Source organism: Amblyomma americanum, chromosome 4, assembly GCF_052857255.1.
Source record: "Amblyomma americanum isolate KBUSLIRL-KWMA chromosome 4, ASM5285725v1, whole genome shotgun sequence".
Lineage (NCBI taxonomy): Eukaryota > Metazoa > Arthropoda > Arachnida > Ixodida > Ixodidae > Amblyomma > Amblyomma americanum.
This window is the reverse complement of record NC_135500.1, coordinates 72,654,078-72,678,984: the sequence shown is the minus strand read 5'-3', so window position 1 is coordinate 72,678,984 and position 24,907 is coordinate 72,654,078. Positions and strand designations below refer to the sequence as shown.

The window sequence follows — 24,907 nt, the reverse complement described above, 5'->3', positions numbered from 1 at the left end:
CGAGGAGGGTATGCGGGGAACTTTGCAATATTTATTTCTCCACGATAATGGCTGAATTTCCCCTACATGACGCGCCCTAACCCCGTATATTCGGAAAAATCAGAGTGTATTACACAGATAGTGTCGCGAACCTGAGGAACTACTTTTATACTGCGATGTCTGCCCAAGCGGCCATAAAAGTTCAAAATTTTCTGTTCAAACCTTAAGCAAAAGGCTCTATCACATGCACTAAGCCAGGAGCCATGTAGAAAGGCACTTGGATCGATTAAAAGAGTATGCAAAAGAGTATTGTCCTGACTGTGCAGTTTTTAATAAAGCCTCCTTCTATCGAAAAAAGGTGAAAATATAATGCAGCAATATATTTTATAGCATGACGTTTGGTCCTGTCAAAGTGGCTTACTCAAAATGTGATATAGTAAGAGAAGTAGCGTTCACGTATATGCTTTAGACAGGCAAAAATTTTCTTTCGACTCCGCTGTCTCATGCTCATGCGAAATTTAAAAAAAAATGGTACATTTTACTCACCACAAGAACAGTGTAGATGATGTAATTCTTACTAAAGAGTGGTACGAACGCGCCAGCGTCTAAGACCAAGGACTCTGAGTGCAGGAACAATGATAGGTAATCATAACTGTCAACGGCTTTGGATTTCGTCTCATAAATGTAAACGCATCCGGATGTCATCCTTTTGATTTCCACCCACCGCGCCCCAAGCTCCGATGGTGGTGGCAACGTTTTATTTGATGTAGTGTTTAGCAGACTGGTCCTGCGACAACAAAAATCGTGACGTAAGTTGGTTCATCAATGTATCCTGTGTATAAGAAGTGTCGTGACACATAACTGATTCACACACCAGACAGCAAGCACGTTTCATGGCGATCATCGCCAATGAAATCATCTTTTCAATATACACAAAATTACCAAAATGATGCTATCCATGAAAATCCTGCAAGACGTAACTATTCCTGTGTATGAGCATGATTAAATGCTTCGATGTGTGGCTGTCCGGGTTTGTTTTTGTATTTTGCGTGGTCGCATGCCCGAGCGATGAGTTACTCGAACATGTTTCCCAGGAATGGTGCCGCTCCGTCACTCTTCATGTCTCTTCCATGATATCTATTTTGCGACCCTTTGTTATCCACGTTTCTGTGCTTACAAGTGATATCAGTTTTCACTAATCATGTCAAATAAATGTTAATTCAAAAGTAAATTTTATAAATTTTTTTCAACCCTCCCCAGGCTCTATACGGGGTGTTACAGGGAAGATTTAAGTAATTATAATGAGTAGGATTTTTGAGGTAAAGGTGTGGCTTTTGCTGCATGGTATTGTCAGCATTGCGCACATCAGAAAACTGGTTATTTATCTTAGCAAGTAAGCTGGTAACAAATTTCTAATAATTAACTTTCTAGCTATTAGAGTTAGGCTTCTGTTGCCATGAGTGGTATCGTTGAGCAGCAGCCCTCGGGAGCTTGCATCAGTGGAAACCTGAAGATGATTACTGTCTGCCCGCGCCCTGGCGTCTCGAATACAGCCGCATCCATGGCCGTTAATTACTGATATCTGAATTTCACGCGTGGTTGAACTGTCGTAAATTTTAGAGCCGCATCATTCAGACGTGCCGTTTGAAGAGCATCCTTTTTCATTTTTTACCGAGGGGATGATGGGGAGGGGGGAAGGAGCGGCTGCTCAAATTCTTTTTTATTTTGAGCGTATTTTCTAAATATGTGCACGGCGCCCCATTCTCGCCTGTTGGTTGCACTGTAAGCTATGCACTTATTGGGCAGAAATTTAATTGCTCTTGTGTTGCCACAGGGTTAATGATTGTCATTGCACTGTGGTGCCATGTTCAAACAAAACATATCTTTGTACACTCTCCTTCCAGAATGTATAATGAGGTAATAAATTACTGAGCAGCGGGTATGCACTGTAATAAATGCGAAAAAGCTTACTATATTGCTTCACATTTGGCATGTTGTGTTGTTGTTAGTGGTTGGGTTTGGCATCGTGCCTGCTGCTTTCCAGTTAGGGTCGCGAGGCTTGTGAAGCTCCACTTAGCACCTTTTTTCCTCCACTCTTTATTGGTCAACATGGTAAAATAAACTGAACATAATCAGTGCTAGCTCAGACTTAACTTATATTACATTCAATTTGTTTACACTCAGAGCTGACCAGTGTCAGAGAGAGGAGTGGGTGACTAACAAAAATACATTTATAATAGGCATAATAATTAAGACGATTATACTCAGCAGACTTCATGGCGTCGGATGCAGTGATGGACACGATGAAGGCAGAAAAGATGTGACCGTTGGAAACGTAGAAAAGTGGAGATCTGCGTGAGCTCGTACACGATTTAAGTTAAAAACTACCAAAAATTAAGATGCAGAGAACTGAGGCCAGAGTTAAAACTACTTTAACACAGAAAAGCACCTCCATTTAAGCCCAAATGAGCACACGGAAGAAGTTATTTGAATACAAAACATGGAAAATGAAACTCATTTTTGGACAGAAGAAAAGCCAAGGCGCATTGCTCAGTATGATGTTGCCTAAAATGTTGGTGTCTAGTTGTTCCCCTTGATATCTGGTCCATCTAGACCCAGCAACTGAAATGCCACCAAAAAAGAGCATCTCAAATCAATATAATTACATGGAATGTACACATCTCCAGATGTCAGAGGCTTGGAGTCGCATCTTACAGACAAGCTTGTTTGGAAGATGTAAACTTTACCGCTTATAAAATCACGTGGTAGCCTTGTAGGTGGAGTATTTCGTATGTCTTGTGGAGTGTTGCTGAAGTGCAGTATTTCGTAAAGTTTGTAATTGAGCAGAAAACAGTGTTCATGCCATGCTTTAGCAACATTCTTATTACTATATAAAATATAGTGCAGATAAGGAAACTCTTTTGTTATCAGCTTTTTATTCTGAGCATTGATCTTTTGCTAGTTGGCTGAAGTGTTCTGAGGCTGTCGGCTGGCCCACATGTTTGTAAAAAGCCGGGTACAAGATGGGCCTTGTTAGTGCAAGCTAGGTGTTAGAGGGATAGAAAATTCGTGCTTTCAGAGTGCTTTCCTGAAAAAAACTGCTATTTCCTACTCAACATGAAGGAACAGCATCGACGGTCCACATCCTCCTTGTCAGTGCAGCAATTGGCAGCGTTTCATTAATCTGCATGAAGAGCAAGCGTGAGTGGGCGGCAATAGTTAGCTGCTAAAATAAACATTGCATTGAGTAATTTTTTGCTGTGGCCGTGCTTGGTTATTTTTGAAGAAGTTGGAGTTCTTGATTGATGGTTCTGTAGAAAACGTGATGGCTATATTGCACTGCGTTCACATATTTGTTTTTCCCTGCTTTTGGTTTTCTCAGTGTTTCGTTATCTTTCCAAACCGCAGACGGAAATTCGGCTTTTAACTTGTGCACTTTCATCATGTTCGCCATGTATATTCAGCTGATGTCCAATTCAATTTGTAGAATTTGCCTAATCGTTGTCTTTGTCTGAATATTTTCTAACTGTTGTCCTGTTTACGTTGCATTTCTCATACAAAGCAAATGTCGCACTGACATTTTTATTAAACGTTATGCTGTCATGTGGCCAGCAACGTGGTGAAAACGTTTTTATCAACTCTTAGTCAACATTCTTCTTAACATCAAAGCAAAGTAAGGCCTTTGTTATTTAATGTTGGTCACAATTTCTAACAATCGCTCAACGTTAAAGCGACATTATGTGTTACTTGGGTATAATTCTATTATCACCCCTCCTCAGATGTGCACCTTTGCACATGGGGTAATCTCATAAGACATGCTCACGGTCATTCGCCATGCTAGTAGTTTACGTACATCGTTGGCCAAGAGAAAACATGACGGATCAGAAATGGGACGTCATGTGACGCCTAATCCTCGAGCCAAAAGTTCGTCGCGTAAAAGCCAACATATCATTCGTATCTTTCTTCTGTTTTTGTGTATTTAGGCAAGTTGTTAGTGTATTTAATGATAAACTCCGAATGGATTTAACCGTCGTGTCGTATTAGGTTTTGCTACCTAACAGAATATGACGCCCAGTCCGCGGACCAACGGTTCGTGCAAAAGTGGTGCCACCTCATGAGCATCTTTATTCTGTTTTTGCTGCTTTATGCAAGTTATTAGTGTGCTAGGCGGTACACACTGGCGATGGGGTCAACCGTCGTGTCGTGTTAAGTTTTGAACCCTGAAATAGAAGGTTAGGCTTTTCCCCTGCAATCACTACCGGGAAACAGGGACGTTTCCTCCATTATTGGACTGAGGTACGGTCATTCCCTACGTTTCTTCCAAAGAAGTGGTTCGAATTCTAAAACGTTGACAGTCTGCGTTATAGGTACAGAAATTTTTGCAGTGTACTTCCACAATTTCGTTAACTTTGAAGTTTGAGTTGCATCACATTAGGCTTCGTTTTACAGGCCCATCAGTTATTACGAATGAGGAGCAGTTCCAGCTTTGTGAAGAGCATTCCTGTTCTGACCAACGGGCGTGGGAGTTTGAGACATCTGTCGACTCTTGTAGGGTCGTCTCGATCTGCCCGTCAGTTCTTGAATCATCCAAATTGAGACGTTGTGAAAAAATTAATTCATGAGGACTGTATATTGCTCGCATTCAGGGTTCCTAGAACCCACTCCGCTTACTTGCGGCAGCGACATTGAGGATATCTTCAGAATTATAGACCTCGATATGCAAGCAAATGCGCTGGTATGGAATCTGGCGTGCGTGGCGGCAATTTTCCCTACCAGCAGCAGACGGCGTAATGTCTCGAAGTGGCGAAGAAAGTGGGCGCTGGCACCGTACGGCCTGCCAGCACAGGAGGAGATGCCTTGGCTGCAGGAAAGCGCGGCCCTGCGAGGGACACCTGATCCCCCGAGACAACCCCTACGAGGCTATCGACCCTCCCGTTGTAATGGCCGCGGTTTCTGAGAGAATTCGGCGTGCCTTCTTGGCCGGCTGCAAGAGCAGCGGCGAGGAAAAGACCGTTGGGCGAGGAGGATCCCGAGAGAGAAAGAGAATCTCCTGTGAGACACGGTGGTCGCGGCGGGAAGACAACGTGCACAGGAGAGATGAGAGCCGGCCGCCGAGAAGAGAGGCAGACCACGGGAGAGTCGAGGCATCCGCGGCCTGCCGAAGCAAGATGAACGGAGTGAAGTCCCGGCCTGCCGGACGAACAACTAGGTCTCCTAAAAGCCGGCGGTGAGCGGATCCGCAGTTTCGCCCTCAGGCAGAGCAATAATGTTTTTCCGGGTTACCGCCTTGTGGCTCAATTCTCCTTGCTTCAGCCGGACCCGTAAATAGCAGCGCATTATGCTGCTTTGTGATTGACCACCTACAGGCCGGATCGTCACAAGTGCTTGCAGCAGTGCTGTCTTGCTGAAGTTTTGGTGCGACACTATATCTCTTGCACCCGACGATAAATTGGGCAAATTGTTGCTATAGGTGTCACCTAGTCTTCTCGAAGGTGTGATAGAAGAATCAGGTGCTATTGGGAGCTGTTTTTCCAGCACTCACTAGGTGCGACAACAGTCCGAAAATAGGGTACTTTCTTCAAATTTTAGAGCAGGTCGGTAATCTGCACGGATGGCAAGAGAGACAGTTGATAGGGATAGCGCGGTGTAATGTGGTCGGGGTGGCTCTAGACTGCGTGGTTGGATGAGGAGGTGTGCTGTCATGACTTCGTATAGATCGTTTAAAGCGCTCGCGCTGAAGCTATTTTAGACTGAGCCGGCGTGCAGGAAGTTTGAACAGTTTCTAAGTGCAAGGCAGAAATTTAGTGAGAATGCGCGGTTGTTCGCAAGCCGACTGCGTAGGCTCGGGGTGGAGGCCTTTGGGGGCTATACATTGCTCACAAGCAGGGTTCCAAGAACTCACTCCGCCGACCTCCAGAGAGTTCAGCAGCTAAACTTGGAAGACGTCTCACGATGTTCCGACGTTCTTGCAGGGAACGTCCTGGCTTCTACGGGCCACCAGTTCACATAGAACTGAAAGACCACGCCAAAGCGGTGTTTCTCAAGACTGTACCAAGTTCATTGACCCTCAACGACGACGTGGCCAAGGAAGGAGACCGCTTTGTGCAACAAGGAATATGGGAACCTGTCGAGTACTACATCTGGGGTGCACCGTTGGCTGTGGTAAAAAAAAAACACGGAATTTTACGTCTGTGCGGAGACTACCGTGGAACCATGAACTAAGCTGTTAAAAACAGCGGGTACCCCCTGACCACTTCCGCTAAAACGCTCACAGGCCAGGGTTCAGGAAAGTTTTTACCAAGCTGTACCTGGCTCAAGCTTATCAATAGCTTACGCTAGACAACAAGTCAACTCAGGTGCTTGGTGAAAAACACGTTAAAAGGAGTGTTCAAGGTAAAACGAATGCCATTTAGAATTTCGCTGCCGCCGTGGATGTTTCCACGAGTGGTAGACGCGCTCCTAGCAGGCATTGCCGGCATGAAAGTTCCTTGATGATATCTTAATTTCCGGGTACAACACAGAAGAGTACGCCAAGAGATTAAAGGACATGCTATCACGTCTGGGAACGCGCAGTTAAGAATAAAAAGAGACGAGTGGAAATTAATTCAGGTTAGTGTTTTATTGTTGGGTCACAGGATTGATGTCACCGGGATACACCCGAGTCGAAGCAAGATGGCCGCCATTCAGAAAGCGCCTACACCCAAAATCAAGGGAGCTGCAAGATTTTTTGGGGTTACTGAATTTTTACAGCCGTTTCGTCAAGGTCAAGACTGAAGCGGAAGAACCACTGGTTTGACTGCTCGACCATGATCACGAATAGAAGTATGGAGATGAGGAGCAACGTGCGTTAGAGAGACAAAAATGTTACTTAGCTCCGACTCTGTGCTTGTGCCCTATGATGCCCAGCGTCCTTTAATTTTGTGCTGCTACGCAACTCCTGTGTGAGTGGGGGCATTGCTAGGTCATCGTGCTGCTGACCTTATGTTTCCCGGAATCTCGACGCCAGAGAACGTAACTATGCTCAGATTGATGAAGAGGCTTTGGCTCTCTTTCTTGGCATTAAAATGTTCCACCAGCACCTTTCTGGATGAAAATGTATGGTGATAACAGACCACAAGCAGCTACTTAGCATGTTTAACAGGAACAAGCGAGTGCCTGGAGATCTGTCGCCCCAATGCTTCATTGAATTTTATTTTTGGCTGCTTATAACTAGCGCCTTCGGTGCATGCGAGGTGAATACCATTCCAACGCCGATTCACTCAGTCGTCGGCCAGCGCCGAGAGACGAAGCAAGCGACTGCCACTTGGGGACGTTTTCCTTTTTTAATCGGTCGAGTGCGCACAGCTGCAGGCGGCGGACTTCAGTGCTCTGAATAACAAGGATAGTGTTATCCATAGTAAACGAATGGATGCTTAGTGGCTGGCCGTCAGCGCACATGTACAGGAAGTTTGCGCCTTAGAAGCTGAGGAAGTTCGAGTTGGCGGTGGATCGTGATTGCATACTGTGGGAGAATGGTGTTGTAATTTATAATGCAGCGCGAGAAGTTGTGCTTCAAATTCTGGATGGAAACCACCGTGGGATGAGTGCATTAAAGTGTCAGCTAGAGGTCTCACGTGTTGGCCGAAGACGGACAACGAAATAGGACAGTTTGTACTGCACTGTCAGCCATGTGAGAGTAATCCGCAAAGCAATCACAAAGCTCCAGTGCATTTGTTGGTCAAGCCAGATAAACCTTCGAGTCGATTACACATCGTTCTCGCTGTCCCAGTTAAGGAATAAGTATTTTTAGTAGTGGTGAACGTGAACAGCAATAGGCAGAGGTCTAAGTCATGTAATGCATGAAGGCTACGGCTTTTTTTACCAGCTTAAGAAAGATGTTTGCCACATATGGGGTGCCAGATATTATCCTTTCAGGTAACGGCGCAGCATTTACGAGGTGGTACTTGTGAACGTTTTAAATTGCAATGCTGTGCGTGCTATTTTCATTTCACCTTATCATCCGCCAGTAATGGTAGACCGAAAAGGGTGGAAAAAGAAATACAAGAAGCCTTAAAAAGCAACAGGAAGGTTGGACGCAGTGCAAGATTTTATAAACAGCACACGACGCCACACTCAGTCACGGGGAATTCGCGCTAGAATTTATGATCGGACGAAGCCAGAAGACTGCCTTAGACAGGTTTCACTCGGATCGGAAACTCGCACCTGAGTTGCAAGAAGGAGAGGCTATAAGGTTTCGTGTCGGTGATGTGCTCTACGTTAAAAGATTTCATCCAGGTCCAGGGTGGCCAAGGTTGTGGCAGTACGGGGTGCAGTGTTGTACTTAGTCCAGCAAGGCACCGGAACAAGTTAAAGAGCGCCTGGACGAGGCTTGAAGCTGACCCAGGCAGAAGTGAAGAAGACCACGTCAGAGTCCCTTCTACAGCCAGAAGGTGCAACCGCTGCCGGCCAGACGGAAAAATCCCCAGGGGCAAGTGCAGGCCAGGCCACCCAAGACCTGGTTGAGCGGAATCAACACGCGATCGACGACCTCTCGCACATTATAGCATTGATGGCTAGCATTGTGTAAGTAATCTTAGTAGAATGCAGACTTGTGTACAGATATCGCATGTGCTTAGTGATACGGCATTTTCATGAATATCGCTGCTCAGCCACGCAAGCAGCGGTCAGCTGACTACATGTTCATCATCTTATAATAGGGCACTGCATAATTAAACACCTGTTTGTTCCACCCTGTCGTCCAACAAATATACAACAGATATATGTTAGACCCATCATTGTACATGAAAGTCTACTGTAAGTGCTGTATTTTACTGCCTCGTTTCCAAATGCAGCTATAGCTACTTTTACTGTTACCATAGACAGTGTTTTAGCAATTGCTTAATATCAGTCCATTAAATACGCTATGTTTTTAAGTGAATCAATATTGAATGATAAAAAACTGACATCTATGTCACTTGCTGATTGCAGTACAGAGACGTAAAATTTATAGAAATTTAGAATTATAAATTTCTCAATGTTTTGAAGCTTTTTATTATTGTTTTCAATGTCTTTGAAGAATATTTATAAATTTTATGTTTTACACAAAAAACGAAATTTATTTGCAAATAATTGTAGCATTGAGAAGGAATTCAAAACTAGAAATGGTACGCCCAAAGTAGTGCACCGAAGAGTCGTTTGCATGGATTCTTCACATGTACTGTTTAGTCTCGTGTAAGGACCAGACCCATCTATGGACAGCAGTTCCTGTTTTGGAGAAGATAATTGTGAAAAATTTACAGCGCTAAAGATGTAAACAAGGTGCATGCAGAGTAAAGAAGAGGAAGAAGGATCATTCGGTGCGGTGGAGAGAGATGATTGGTGGAGAAGCATTCGGTGAGGTGGAGAGAGATGATTGGTGGAGAAGAGAAGACGACGACAAGGCTTAAGTGGACTAACACCGAGCCTATGAAAGGGAGAGTGAGAGCGAAGCACGGGGGGGAACAGCAGAGAAGCCGAGGCTCCGGTGGGTCAGGGATACATGACTGGAAGAGAGCGACACCGCCTACTGCTGCGGTGAGCTCGCGTTCTACGACTTCACATCGTGGACTTCCTGCCGTGCGTGAGCTAGTTCTAGGGCGTCAACGGAGGACGCTACAAGCTGCGACGGCCAGGGGTATCTCCAGCGCTGTTGCCACCCATACGGGTGGCACCCCCAACTCCAACAACACCGGCATCACCTCCACGGGCGCTTGGACCGGGAGCTAGCTCATACGACGCAGCCAGCGACGCCGCCAGCAACGCCAGCCCAAGCACGCCTAACGTCGCCTCGACGTTGGCTACGGGATCCATACAACGCCGCAGCCGCACCGAACCAACCGTGAGCACGAACGCCGACCGCTAATAGCAGAACTTTATTTGTAGACGCTGGTAGCAGTGTGCCCGTGTCGTGTGTATTTATGGCCTTTGTGTTGTGTGTTAGTTTTGTTAGTTTTGTGTTCTAGTGTGTGTCACGTAGGGTGTATTAAATGCGCGTTTGTGTTGGTACACCTGTCGCCTAGTCTCTTTTTTCGATCCGGGTGTTCTCCGGAGAGATCTGTGACAATGATAAGTGGCGAGCCTGTGCCAGTATTCATTTCCTTTTTTTCTTTTTGCTTTGTCTCGGATTTTTTTGATCTCTCGACGGCAGAAAGTATGGATTTGGCAAGAACGTTAGAACTAGCGCTCAAGATACGGTTAAGCAAGGAAGAGGAGATGCATATCTATGAGGAGGAGGAAAAGAGAGTGACAGAGGAAAGGGCCCAAGCACGCGCAGACGCTAGCGAGGCAGACGAGCGAGAAGTGAACAGCTCGCTAGGCTGAGGGAAGAGCTCGCGAGGCGGAAGAGCGAGAAGAGAAGAGGGCTCGGGAGGCAGAAGAATAGAGAAAAGAAGGATAGAACGGGAGAAGGAGTTTCTGTTGTGGAGAAAGGCGCATGTCGCGGAAGGATATGAGGAGATCACGTGCAGTGATCAGCGTTCCTTAGCGGGTAGAGAATCTCATAGACCGGCCAGAATTTGTCCAAGGAAGCTGATGGCTCCTTTTGATGACAAAATAAATGATCAGGACGCATATCTGCAACGATTCGAGAGGATAGCTTTGGGGCAAGGCTGGGAGCGCAGTGAATGGCCACGACATTGAGCATGTGTTTAGTAGGAGAGGCCCTGAATTTATTTGGAAGGATGCCCGCTGCTGATTCCATGGACTACGACAAAGTCAAAAAGGCGCTCCTCCAAAGATTCAGGCTTACGGCAGAGGGTTTTCCTGAGAGATTTCGCACCGCGAATCCTGAGGATTCGGAAGCCGCTAAGCAGTTTTCCTGCAGCCTGACCAACTATTTTGATAGGTGGCTTGATATGTCAAACACAGAAAAGAGTTTTGAAGGAGTGCGTGACAAGCTGGTCACACAGAAGTTTTTAGCGTGCTGCAGCTCAAAGCTAGCGCTATTCTAGAAAGAAAGTTGTGTTCATTGGAAGAGTTTGCCGACACTGCAAATAAATTGCTCGTGGCTCAAGGGCTGAGAAATTTGAGTAAGACAAAGGAGGAAACCCAAAAAATTCTAGAGAATGATGCGGCAAAACTAAGAGCATCTGGCGGTGCATCTAAGGCGCCAGTAAGGTGTTTTCTCTGCGGCAAGGTGGGACACCGTGCAGCTGGCTGTCGGACTAGTAGCGCTGCCCAGAAAACACAGGTTGTGTGTCAAGGTTGTAAGAGGAGGGGTCATACTCTGGATGAGGCCCGATACAGAACGCAGTACCGAGCTGCATTGCGTTGTCGACTTTAGGGTAGAACTTGTCACGCCACCCGAAGTTCCACAGCTGAATGGACAGCAAACGCTGCTGGAAAATGAGGCAGTGAATGGAACACCCAAGACGAAAGCAACAATGCCAGTGGTGGTTGGGCAAATTGGGGACCGTCCTATATTGGTGCTTAGAGACAGCGGAGCCAACACAGTCTTGGTTCGTAGAAGCCTGGTGAAGGACGAGGATCTTACAGGGAAGCATCGGTCGTCACTATATGAGACAGCACAGTAAAGTACCTTCCTGAAGCCATAATTCTAGTGTCCACGCCATATTATAAGGGGCAGGCAGTGGCAAAATGCGTAGACCAACCTATTTATGATCTCATCTTGGTAAACATTACGGGTGCAAGAAGTGTCGAATGCCCCGATCCCGAGTCGAGGATGCTCGACGTTGAAGAACATCCAAAGGAGGAAATGCCCGCGACAGCTCAGACGGGTGCAGTCAGTTTCGCGTCGGCAGTGGAGACAAGAGCTCAAGCGACAGCTCGAGCAGCGCAGCATCCGCTCTCTACTCCTGTTACGATGTGCCTGAGTGTAACACCGGGCGAAATTGCAATTTGGCAAAAAGAAGACCCGAGCCTGTAGACCTGCTTCGAAAGAGTCGGGGAAAAAGTGAAAAGAAAGACTCGTCGCACGTCCTTCGAATATCAATTGATAAATGGTCTTCTGCACAGGGAATGTAAATTTAGTTCAGGAAGGCGGGTCCAACAGCTGGTGTTATCGAGAGATATGCGAGAGACCGTGCTACGCTTAGGACATGACGCCATTATGGCCGGACACCAGGGTGCCCAAAAAACGGCGTCTTGAATCACCGAGGAGTTCTTTTGGCCGTGTGTTCAGAGTGACGTTAAGCGCTTTGTTCGCTCATGTGACGTGTGCCAGCGCACAGTTCCGAAGGGAAGAGTTGGTCCCGTACCTCTGGGCAAGATGCCATCCGTCGACCTACCGTTTCAGCGAGTGGCGATTGACATTGGGGCGCCAATCTCTCCAGTATCCGCCAAAGGCAATAGATATGTGCTTGCTCTGGTTGACGTGGCCACTCGTTATCCTGACGCTATTCCACTGTGAACTATTGACAGTATCCAAGTGGCGGATGGTCTTGTGGAAATGTTTTCGCGTTATGGGTTCCCGAGGGAAGTTTTGGGCGACCGGGGCACGAATTTAACATCGGAACTAATGAAGGAGGTTAACCGCCTTTTGTCAGTAAGGCAGCTACTGACAACGCCTTGCCATCCCATGTGTAATGGTCTTTTATAGCCGTTCGACGGCAACTTCAAAAATATGATCAAGAAAATGTGCCGGGAGAGATCTACTGATTGGGATAGATATCTCCCAGCTTTTTTGTTCGCTTGCCGCGAAGTACCCCACACAAGTCTTGGTTTCTCGCCTTTCGAGATGTTGTATGGGAGAACCGTTAGAAGTCCACTTGCTATACTCATGGAGCTGTGGGCTAATAAAGAGATAGAATCAGATCTCAAGACAACATACACGTAAGTTCTTCAGTTGCGGGTCAGGTTGAAGGAGACATGCATGCTTGCACATCAAGGCCTGCAAAAGGCGCGTGAACGCCATAAGGGATATTATGAAGGGAAAGCCAGTCATAGGAATCTGAATCCAGGCGACAGGGTTCTTGTACTGCTACCCACGTATCATAATCAGTTAGTGATGCAATGGAAGGACCCGTACCTTGTGACGCGGAAGAAAAAGGGTATGGATTATGAATTATTGATAGAAAACACTAAGGAGGTTTTCCATGTAAATATGTTGAAGAAGTACTAAGAAAGGAGTCCCGTACGGTACGCCCCCAGGGTAGCCTGTGCGGTAGTGGCCCAGGAGACAGGTGATGCGGCCGAGGTGCCCACGTTCAGTGGGAAGAAAAACGCAAGAGGGGATGAGGTACTGAAGAAGCCAAATTTGAATGCAGACAGAGGATTACAGCTCTACTCCAAATCAAGGGGGAGACGTTTTCGGATGGGCCTGGCAAAACGGAGGGCATATGTTGCAAATTAGACTTGTATACATATAGAGCTAACTGAACAGCTATAGGTATCTCTGTGATGTATCTTGTTTTTGTTGTTGTGTTATTGCATGTCTGGGATTTATCTTCTTGTTGCTGGTGTTGGTGGTATGTTATCATACTAGGGAGTGTGTTGTGGATACGAACATGTTTATTAAGGAATCTGTACGGACCACGGCAATGCTGTGTTAGTGTTCTGAAAACGCATATTGGTGTGCTGTGCTAGTAGTGTGCATTTGGTGAGTGCCGGACATCTACGGTGTGGTGTGTGCTGGGTCCATAATCGCCGCAGAAGATAGTCGGTTGGCTGTATGGCTTGAAGATGAGGATGACGTGAGCAGTTTTTCATGGAAAAACCCCTTGAAAGAGGGGGCCCTTGTCAAATATATTAAGGACCCTAATTTAAATTTTAAAGGAAAGAGGTGTGAAGAAGACGAAGTGATTATACCGAAAAATAAAGAAGAGGAAGAAGAAGCATTCGGAGAGGTGTAGAGAGATGATTGGTGGAGAAGCATTCGTTGAGGTGGAGAGCGATGATTGGTGGAGAAGAGAAGACGACGACAGGGTTTACGTGGACTAAAACCGTAGTTATAAATGGCGAGTGAGAGCGAGGCAAGGGAGGGAACAGCAGGGAAGCGGAGGCTCCGGTGGGTCAGGGACACATCGGCTGGCAGAGAGCGACGCCGGCTACTGCACCGGTGAGCTCACGTTCTACGACTTCTCATCGTGGACTTCCCGCCGTGCCTGAGCCCGTTCTTGGGAGTCAACGGAGGACGCTACCACCTGCGACGGCCAGGGGTATCTCCAGCGCTGTTGACACCCATCCGGGTGGTATCCCCAACGCCAACAACACCGGCATCACCTCTACGGGCGCTTGGACAGGGAGCTAGCCTATACGATGCAGCCAGCGACGCCGCCAGGAACGCCAGCCCAAGCACGCCTGTCAAGATATCGTGGGCAGCTGTGGAGTTGGTTGGCACCGAAGTTACAATTATTCAGGCCAACCTGCCCACCACTACACTCTCCGTAAGTTTGGAGGGGGAGGAGCGACAAACTTCTCCACCCCTCGTGCGAAAGATTGTTATTCGACTGGTGACCGGCGATAGGGGCCACGCCTTATTAGTCGATGACCGGAGGCATGAGGCGTAGGCAAGTTCCGTATCGAGTTAATTTAATTAGGCAAACAACAACCAAGTATTACAATATGCCCGACAAGGTAGCGCCGTACACTGACGTGACGCAAATAACACAAGCGCCAATTGAACACGTTATCACAACAATTATCACAATGAAAGAAACATCAGGGCGATTGCTATACAAAAATGTTACGAGACGGAAATGCAGTACAAAGAATTATAACGAGAAACACAGAAAGCAAGAATACAAAGATAAAAGAGTTAAAGTGACTGGTTAGAAACGATGGCTTAGCTGCGGAGTTGCAAGGTCCGGTCGCAGGGAGCGTCGGGCTGCGGTTGCTGGTCGCGGGGCTGATGGGGGCTTGCGGACACGTGCGAACTTGGGCCTCGCGTCTTGGGGACCACCGTCGCCACGCTCTACGCTTCAGATCTCCGCCTAGGTTCCTTGCCGACCACTTCCCTGGCTGACCTCACTCACTACCGCACGCACCGAAATCTCCAGACCAACTGCCAGTGCGCGGCGTTCCCGTCACCCCCTTCACATGGCAAAGAATGAAAAAAAAACAACACAGGAAAAAAAAAGACTCTTCAGGAGCCACGCACAGAGGAATGCAGCTGCCAAAAAGAAAGAAAAGAACACATGAAGGAATGTCGGAAGAATTCGGCACAATGCCTTAATCCCACGAAGAGTCATTGGGGGCCGCGAACAGTGCCGAGGCATTTAATCCGCTTCTGCTGTTCCCAACACGTGCAAGCGCTTGCCACCTGTATGGCAACAATGCTAAAAGGAGGGGAGCAGTTTTGAGTGACCCCTCCAGCGCTGTGGTGAGAATGCCGTTCCCCCGCGGGGGAGGGGGAAAAAGTCGTCGACGCCGCTCCGTGACATGTTTCTGGGAAACAAAGGTCAAAGCTGTACAGGGCAGGCATGAAATTTGTGACACAACCCCCACGAAAAGAATGATATTCTCAATAACATTCACAAACAAAAAAGAAATTTCGTGCATGCACACACGCTCTGGCGGAGAAGCCACCTCAGATAAAAGACGCGCTCATCACGGCCACCAGCGCACACCACCTCGTCGTATCACCAGTTTTCCACGAAGGCTCGCAGGATAGGGCACCTACACACGCCTCACGCAACTACCACACTTCACGCAGTCACGTCCCAGTTAGTCAAAACAGTTCGACACTGCACATTCGGTCGTAACAGTCCTACACTGAAACACGACCACACAAAAACATCTTGCGCTCCATAATATTTCATAACGCTACCAACAATGCACAAAATAACAATAAAAAGAAATTTCTAGCTAAGGGCGAAACTGGGATGCCGCAACGCGTTTAGTTCACCCCATGGCTATTCGCACCCGGCTGAGGTAGTCTGCGCCGACGTTATCTTTTCCCTTTATGCTCTCGACCCCGAAGTCGTACTCCTGTAGGAGCAGCGCCCAGCGAAGCAGCCGTGAATTCATAAACTGAGCCTCGTTCAGATATATCAGTGGCTGATGATCTGTCTGGACGGTGAATCGTTTGCTGCAGAGGTAGAAATTGAAGCGCTTGATAGCCCATACAATGGTCAAGCACTCCTTCTAAACTACTGCGTACGCCTTCTCTCTGGGAAGTAGCTTGCGACTCGCGTACGCGACGGGATGCAGAAGTCGTCTTTTTCCTGCAACAGTACTGCCCCAACCCCTTGATCTGAGGTGTCGGTGCGGTGTACAAATGGCTTGCTGAAATCCGCAACCTGTAGGATGGGGGTCTCTGAGAGCAGTTGTTCAGGCTGTTAAAGGCTTGTTCTTCGTTATCCCCCACCTAACGCTGTTTGGTGCGAGGTTTTTGGTCAGGTCTGTCAGAGGTGCGGCAACAGTTGCGTAACTCGGGATGAATTCACGATAGTATCCCGCTAGGCCCAAAATTGCTCGTACTTGGCGTTTGGTTATCGGTCGTTGGGCTTGGCGGATCCTGTCCAGTGTTGATTCCATCGGTCCAAGGGTCCCCTTTCCAATCATGTGACCGAGAAAACACAGTTTATCGACGCCGAGTTCGCATTTCTTCGGGTGTATGGTCATCCCGGCTTCCCGGATTCGCAAGAGAACCTGCTCCAGTGCCTTGACATGGTCCTCCCACGACTCGGTCGCTACGAGCAGGTCGTCGTAGTAATGATAGACGTTGTCTATCCCGTATAGGAGCTTCCTCATCAGTTTAGCAAAGACGTCTGGGGCGGTCTTGATGGCGAAAGGCATGTTCTTGAATTGGTGAAGGCCACTGGGAGCCGAAAACGTCGTGTTTTCAGTGATCGTCCAGGGGGACCTGCCAATAACCCTTCGCGAGGTCCATCTTACAGAAGAACTTTTTGCCTCCCACCTCCGCGATGAGGCAGTCGGCGCGGGGGATCGGTTCGGCGTCGGCGACCAGTACCTCATTTAATCTCCTGAAATCTACGCAAAAGCGGTTCGAACCGTCGGGCTTTATCAGGACATTTGGGGCATTATACAATGAGCGTGACTTCTCGATCACGCCCATCCGCAGCATCGCGGCAACCTCCCTCTTAACTTCCTGACGCACAGCGAAGGGAAGCGGGTACTGCTTGACCTGTATGGGCTTGTTGGTGGTAGTGGTCAAGTTGCACACGGCCCAAGTGGTGTATACGGGCGAATCGGTAAACAGTTTTTTATGTCGAGAAATGAGGGACCGCAGCTCCTGTGCCTGTGGTGGGGTCAATTTTTCGGACGCCGCGATATCGCGGTGGTCGGCTTGTTCCCCGAGAGGCCACGCCAGCGCCCCATCGTCTATATTGGAGGCTACAGCCGCAAACACCGGCCCGTGAGAGTCGAATTCAGGGACCCGGCTGAAGTATGTCTTCAGCATATTGACATGGAATGTTTTATGGGTTGTCCTCAACATATACCACGTAGTCGACTTCTCCCTTTTTCCCTTTAACCACCTAGGGGCCCTTCCATTTCATTGTGAGCTTATTGTGCTCGCTGGGGAGCAGTAAGAGCACCTGGTCTCCAACCTGTAATGCCCTCGCTTTAGACCCGCGGTCGTAATACCGCTTGTATCGCCTACCTGCCTCTTCTGCTGCCTCATGTGCCATCTGACAGGTCGTTTCGATCCTCTCTCGCAGGTCAATCACATGCTGGTAGGCCGTCTTGGTCTCCTCTTCCAGTTGGTCCCCCGTCCACAATTCCTTCAGTATAGTGAGGGGGCCTCGCACGTTCCGCCCGTACTAAAACTCGAACGGGGAGAACCCAGTGCTTGCCTGGGGGACTTCCCTGTAGGCGAACAAAAGCGGCTCGATAAACCGATCCCACACATTGGGCTGTTCTGGGCACATGCGGCGGAGCATATTCTTGAGCATCCCGTTGAGCCTTTCCATGAGGCCGTTGGCCATCGGGTGGTAGGGCGAGGTGGTCTGCAGGCGAAGAGACAGCAGACGGCCCACTTCTGCCAGGTGAAATTCGACCCTCGGTCGCTCAACATCTCCTCCGTAACACCCACTCGGGTGAAAATTTATAAGAGAGCCTCGGCCACCCGCTCGGTCTCGATGCTGGGCGTGGCGATGGCCTCTGGGAACCAGGTCGCATAGTCAACTAGCGTAATTATGTAGCGATTCTCCTTCCGAGTTGTGGGCTTGAGGGGCCCAATAATATCGATAGGCACCCGGCGAAATGGCGTGTCAACCAGAGGCATTTCCTCAAGGGGCACCTTTTTGACTGATCCCCGTGGGGCTGTCTTCTGGCAGCTGTCGCACGACGCCACAAACCGACTAGCGTTACCATGCACGCCGGGACAGAAGAAACCAGCCACAATGCGGTCACAAGTCTTTTTGTGCCCCAAATGACCTGCCATCAGTCCGCAGTGCGCGAGGCGGAGAATCTCGTTTCGGTGCTGAAAGGGCACAACAACCTGTAAAGTACCCGAGCCTGACTCTGGTAGGAACTGGCGATAGAGCATGTCATCTCTTAGCAGAAAGGTGTACGAGCCCCCTCCCTTGCACCGGATCTTTCCCTCTTCCCTCTGCATCTGAAAACAACGCCGGAGGGTCTCGTCCGCTTGTTGGTCTCGGCTAATCTGCGTCGGGGTGACTTCTGCCATCGCGGTTAATACTCGTAACTTGCGGAACGTCTCCGACAATTGCTGCCTGGACTGTTGACGGGTGGTCACGGCCGCCGCGGGTGCGGGCTCGTCCGGGGTACTTGGCTCTTCCTGTACGGGATCCGATGCACCCGCTTCGGCCCCTTCGATACCCAGGGCTATTCCCCTCCAAGTCGCGTCGTGCTCGGACGGATGCCTCGCGCCGTCGATATTCCCGAGAATTAGGTCGAACAGTGGCGATTATATACATCCGGCCAGCACCTCTCCCCTATAGTGAGATGTGTCAACTTGAATTCGCACCTCGGGTAGCGTTTTGACCGAGCGGTCCACCTGGCAAACGGCTCGGTGTCGGCCAGTAGGTTGGGACATTGTTACAATGTCTCGGTTGACAATAACAATGTTACACCCCGTGTCTCTCAACACCTTTATCCTCTGCCCAGAAATGAGGCCTTCAACGACGGGAAGAACCCCGGACTCTTGGGCCCTGCCGAGGTTCACCACTGGCTGGAACTGGCCACCTTTCAGCTCTAGATAGCCGTTTAGAATGCAGGCCGACACCTTTGCTCCCGGGCGTTCCCGGTTGTCCTGCTCAGGATTTTTCCGGCTCTCCTTGCAATTCGCCGCGACGTGCCCCGGTCGCGCGCAAATGTAGCAGAGTGGAGTGGATGATACTGCCGCGGGTAGCGGTTTTCCCTGGTGGCCCTTGCGGCCAGCGTCGGAGGACTTGTCTACGGACCGGTTCTCACGTTTCAGATCACGCGGGCCAAAGTATGTGGACCCCCTAGCAGTGACATAGTTGTATGCCCTTCGTAGCAGCTCATTCTGATCACCAGCCGTTTTCTCCTTCAGTAAGGTAGCCATCGACAGCGTGCAGTTCTCTAGAAACTGCTCCCTCAAAAGGATGCTCTTGATACCCTCCTAGGTCTGCTCGCACGAATGGAGCTGTACCCATCGCTCCCAGGAATTCTCTAATCGGGAGAAGAACTGGGACGGGGTTTCGTGCTCGTGGGGGGCTTCTGTCCGAAACTTCTGTCGAAAGCCCTCCTCCGTCAAGCGGAAACGAAGCAGAAGAGCTCAATTGACCTTGTCATAGTCTACCGCATCCGCTCCAGGCATGCGGCCAAAAACGCTCAACGCCTTTCCCGCAAGGCACGTGCTAAGGGCAGTATCCCACTGGTCTCGCGGCCACTTCTCCGCCTTTGCGACTCGTTCGAACCGTGTGAGGTAGGCGTCCAAGTCGTCCGTTTTATCGTTAGACGGCGCCATTAGCTTATGTGGACTGACGACCGTGAAACGCGATGTAGGTTCGCTTTGAACCGAAGCGGAATCTGAACCAGCGCTCCCGCCACCCTCGCCTCTCGCGTGGAGAATTTGTAGTTCAGCTTTCAGTTCGAGCATTCGACGAGCGGAGTGCGCCTTGTCCCTTTCTTCCTCCTCGAGCAGCCGCTGCTCGCGCTGTTTCGCGCGCTCATCCCTGAGGAATTCCTGGAGGCCGAACCCCTCGAAGCCTAACTGCTTCCAGAGAGCAATTATTTTTTCTAACTCTGTCATTGCACCAACGGTTCTTTGTTCTCAGTTCTGAGAGTACGTGAGATATTACTTGAACGCTATGCCTCGCGGTGACGGCCAATCGTGGTCAGCACGTCCTGTCGCGGACGCGTTTGTCAAGATATCGTGGGCGGCTGTGGTGTTGGTTGGCGCCGAAGTTACAATTAATCGCGCCAACCTGCCCATCACTGCACTCTCCGTAAGTTCGGAGGGGGAGGAGCGACAAACTTCTCCACCCCGCGTGCGAAAGATTGTGATTCGACTGGTGACCGGCGATAGGGGCCACACCTGATTAGTCCTTGACCGGAGGCATGAGGCGTAGGCAAGTTCCGTAGCGAATTAATTTATTAGGCAAACAACAACCAAGTTTTACAATATGCCCGACAAGGTAGCGCCGTACACTGACGTGACGTAAATAACACAAGCACCAATTGAACACGTTAACACAACAATTAACACAATGAAAGAAACATCAGCGCGATTGCTATACAAAAATGTTACGAGATGGAAATACAGTACAAAGGATTAAAACGAGAAACACAGAAAGAAAGAATACAAAGATAAAAAAGTTGGAGTGGTGAGAAACGATGGCTTAGCTGCGGAGTTGCAAGGTTCGGTCGCAGGGAGCGTCGGGCTGCGGTTGCTCGTCGCGGGGTCGATGTGGGCTTGCGGATACGGGCGAACTTGGGCCTCGCGTCTTCGGGACCACTGTCGCCGCGTTCTACGCGTCAGATCTCCGCCTAGGCTCCTTGCCGACCACTTCACTGGCTGACCTCACTCACGACCGCACGCACCGAAATCTCCAGACCAACTGCCAGAGCGCGGCGTTCCCGTCGCCCCCTTCGCATGGCAAAGAATGAAAAGAAAAACAACACAGAAAAAAGGACTCATCAGGAGCCACGCACAGAGGAATGCAGCTCCCAAAAAGAAAAAAAAGAACACATGATGGAATGTCGAAAGAATTCGGCACAATGCCTTAATCCCACGAGGAGTCATTGGGGGCCGCGAACAGTGCCAAGGCATTTATTCCGCTTCTGCTGTTCCCAGCACGTGCAAGCGCTTGCCACCTATATGGCAACAATGCTAGGAGAGGGGGAAGTAGTTTTGAGTGACCCCTACAGTGCTATGGTGAGAATGCCGTTCCCCCGCGCGGGGAGAAGAAAAAGTCGTCGACGCCGCTCCGCGACATGTTTCTGGGAAGCAAAGGCCAAAGCTGTACAGGGCAGGCATGAACTTTGTGACAACGCTGAACGCCGCCTCGACGCCGGCTACAGGATCCATACAACGCCGCAGCCGCACCGAACCAACCGTGAGCACGAACGCCGACCGCTAATAACAGAACGTTAGTTGTAGATGCTGGTAGCAGTGTGCCCGTGTCGTGTGTATTTATAGCTTTTGTGTTGTGTGTTAGTTTTGTGTTCTAGTGTGTGTGTGTGTGTCACGTAGGGTGTATTAAATTCGCGTTTGTGTTGGTACACCTGCCGCCTAGACCATCCTTTCGGTCCGAGGGTTCTCCGGAGAGATCTGTGACACACGTTAAAAATCTCCAGGTGGTCTAAATTATTCCGGAGGCCTCCACTATGGCACCTCTATCTTCCTTTCTTCTTTCATTCCCTCCTTTTTCCCTTACCTTACGGCGAGGTTTTGGTGTCCATGAATATATGACAGGCAATGCGCCATTTCCTTTTCCCTAAAACCAATTAAGATTGAATAGAAACCGTAGGATATATAAACAGGTCTCACATGGTGCCTGCATATGTAGCAGTGCTTTTTTATGTAGACGTAATTGGTTTCTCTATCATTACCTGGTCTAGCAGCTCAAAAATGTTGCTGGAAATGGTATGCAACAAGTGTTGTAAGGTCTTCAAAAAAAGCAGTGGAGTTTAGCCATTTTTAAGGAAAAATTTTAGGCATAGTAATGTTGTAATGAGGAAACAGCCGGTTAGTGAAAATCCAGGTTAAAAATATTTCACCATATGCAGCCGCATTCTCTTGTGTAAGAGAACCGCGCAACACTTATCTTTGAACTCTTCTGTACAAACTGACTGGCAAACAGTACGCAATGGCTGCCCCCCCCCCCCTTGGAACTGTCCTAGAAAGGAGCCTGGCAACTGGTTAGCTTTTGGCATTCTTTTGAAATATGGATGGCCCCAGGAGCAATCATCAAGTATATCATCAAAGGTGCCTCGTAATGGCATGAAATAAGCAGTATTTTACAAGGGTATTTAGAAATGACAGGACGTCTCAACATGACCAGTCTCATGAGAGCACCGACGTTTTGGTGATGACTCAGCATGTTCCTCAGGGCTGGGTGGATGGTCGACAGAACCTCGCTAATTTAAACATTCTAATAAAGAGCCTGTCCTCTCTGCCTCTATCCAGGAAACCCTGAAAAAGGTGCAGTCGGCACACACTCCGCGGCCCTTTAGTAAGGCTTGGTCCGACTGTCGCATCCTTCTCTGCCTGATTCGCTGCTCGACCTGGGAGAATTCTGCGGAAAAATTTATGTTCCAAGAGAAATTAACGATATTTGAATGAAAATATGAATAAATGCTATAGATGAGCTAATTTAAGCTCGAGAGCCTCGAAAACTCTACTTTTTGTGTGCTGTGCGATTTCAGTGCACGTTAAAGATCCCCAGGTGGTCGGAATGATTCCGGAGCCCTCTAATATGGCACCTATTCTTCCATTCTTTCACTCCCTCCTTTATCCCTTCCCTTACGGCGCGGTTTAGGTGTCCAAAGATATATGAGACAGATACTGCGCCATTTCCTTTCCCCAAGAACCAATTATTATTAGTATTATTTTTGAAGTCCGAACAGCTGAGAGAATAGCTGAAGATAATTACGGAGGACACGTGAGACTGCTTAGTGCTTTGAATACGAAAGCGTTAGATGGCTACGTTGACACCGGAAGTTTCCACAGAATGTGTCGCCAGAAGTTAGTCGCCTGTGACGTCACTATGCATGTGACTGAATCATGATACATTAGCATAAAAATGAGAAAATTAGGATGCAGGTGGGAATTGAACCCACGCTTCCGGTGTGCGAGATGACGTGACGGGATCACGCAAAATTTAGAGATGATGTCACACCGAAGTGATGACGGCACACCTGAGCTGAGTCGCAATCGTTGCCACATGCACACAGAAGAGGAAATATGATGAAAAGAGATACGCGGCAAAAAAAGTGCACCCTTCGAAGCGACGACGCTCGTTTCAGCAATCGACATCACAGGCGCATACAAAATTCACTCGATGTGATCGCTGGATGACCTCAAAGTGGTGGCAGTATTACCAAACTCATTCTCCAAAACTTTGAATAACCGTTCATTGTAGAGCATTCCGAGCAGTGTCGTAGGAATTCTCTTTGCATAGATCTTAGTTATTTAGTCAAGTGGGAGCCTACCTTGTGTAAGGGGTTAGGAGCAATGACATATGCATCTTCCACTGCATATTGTCTGAGACTACATTTGCCCTTAAGGACCGGTCGATGTGTCCATCAAGATGGCAAGATGTGAAGTTGCTGGCAGTGGCGAAAAACACTTTTAATGTTCAGAAAGAGTTGGTGAATCCGAAGACACCGCTATGTGGTCGGTATCCTTAGCCCAGGACACCGCACGACGAGGCCCCGTCTCGCGTCCGCTTTACCAGAGCCCTTTGGGACTCCGGTGGGGAGCAGTTGAGGAGGGCAGTCTCCAATGCCTCTGGGGTATGGGTAGGAGAAGGGGGAAGTTGAGGGTTTTTAGTACATGCCCACGCCATGTGAAAGATATCGCAGGTCTCTCCACAGTTCATGAAACGCCCATCAAAGTTGGGATCAATGTGTTTCACTACGGTAGGACAGAGAACAGAACCTGTCAGCAGGCGCTGCAGAGTTTGCTCCTACGCCTTATTCAGCCCCTTGGTAGGCGCCGGTTACATGCGACGGCTGTCACAGTAACAGATTAAAAATTCGCGGAACCTCAAAAGTGGTTGACAGCTTCTGAGCCAGGAGCGCTAGGATGAGGGGACTGCTGTTTAAGCGATTGGTTGGCCGCATCCGCGACCTCATTGCCTCGTGGACCAGGGTGGCAAAGAGCAGAGATCATGCTTGTTTGAGTTGGATCGGGGGCAGCCCGTTTTAGAATTTGGGAAGCAAGAGGTGCTATGTCCTATCCAAGATAGTGTTCACCAGTCCGGCGAGAGTCTGTGATAAATGTGCTCAATTATAGATCCGCGGCAGCAAGAGCTTTTGCGACTTCCTCCGCTCGCATTGAATTTGGAGTCCTATGGATAGTCCAGCGATACGCATTCTTCGCTGAACTACGCAAGCCGTGCAGAATCCTCCTTGCGACGGCACTGTGATTTCCGCGTAGTAGACGCCCTTTTTAGATCCATATTCGCACTTATGCGCGCGAACCCGCGATTGTCGTTCCCTTCGTGTGAAGTCGTGTCCATGCTACGCGATAGCGGAGCACTCACAGAATATGGCGCCACAGCACCAGGACGTTATTCGTCCCGTCTAATGCATAAGGAAGCAGTGTGGGCTATTTTGCTTTGCATTTGATGTGAATAACGCGCTACACACTGACAAATACGACACCTGGAACTGCGGACACAGTACAAGCGTGCACTAACAACTGAGATTTATTCTGATACGAGGGTACATAAATACATTTCATGCGCATGCTCAAGACAATCAATTCATTGCCATCAGCTGTGTCGTGCGATCCTTCGTTTCTTCATTCGATATAACTCTTCACTTAAGAACCTAAACATATTGTCTTCAAAGAAGCCCTTACCTTTCATATTGCCGCGAATATTTGCAGTCT

At 48.7% G+C, this 24,907-nt stretch overlaps 1 protein-coding gene across 1 annotated transcript in view; it reads right to left on the bottom strand.

The window, feature by feature from the left end:
- Nucleotides 1-219: 219 nt before the first annotated feature.
- The window catches only part of LOC144129565 (uncharacterized), a 649,728-nt gene continuing 625,040 nt past the window's right edge, over nucleotides 220-24,907 (bottom strand). Inside the window, exons 7-8 of the mRNA XM_077663707.1 lie at nucleotides 526-766; nucleotides 220-228 (exon numbers count right to left, since the gene is read on the bottom strand). Of these exons, the coding sequence (XP_077519833.1) occupies nucleotides 220-228; nucleotides 526-766 (250 nt within the window). The remainder of the gene's footprint in view (nucleotides 229-525; nucleotides 767-24,907) is intronic.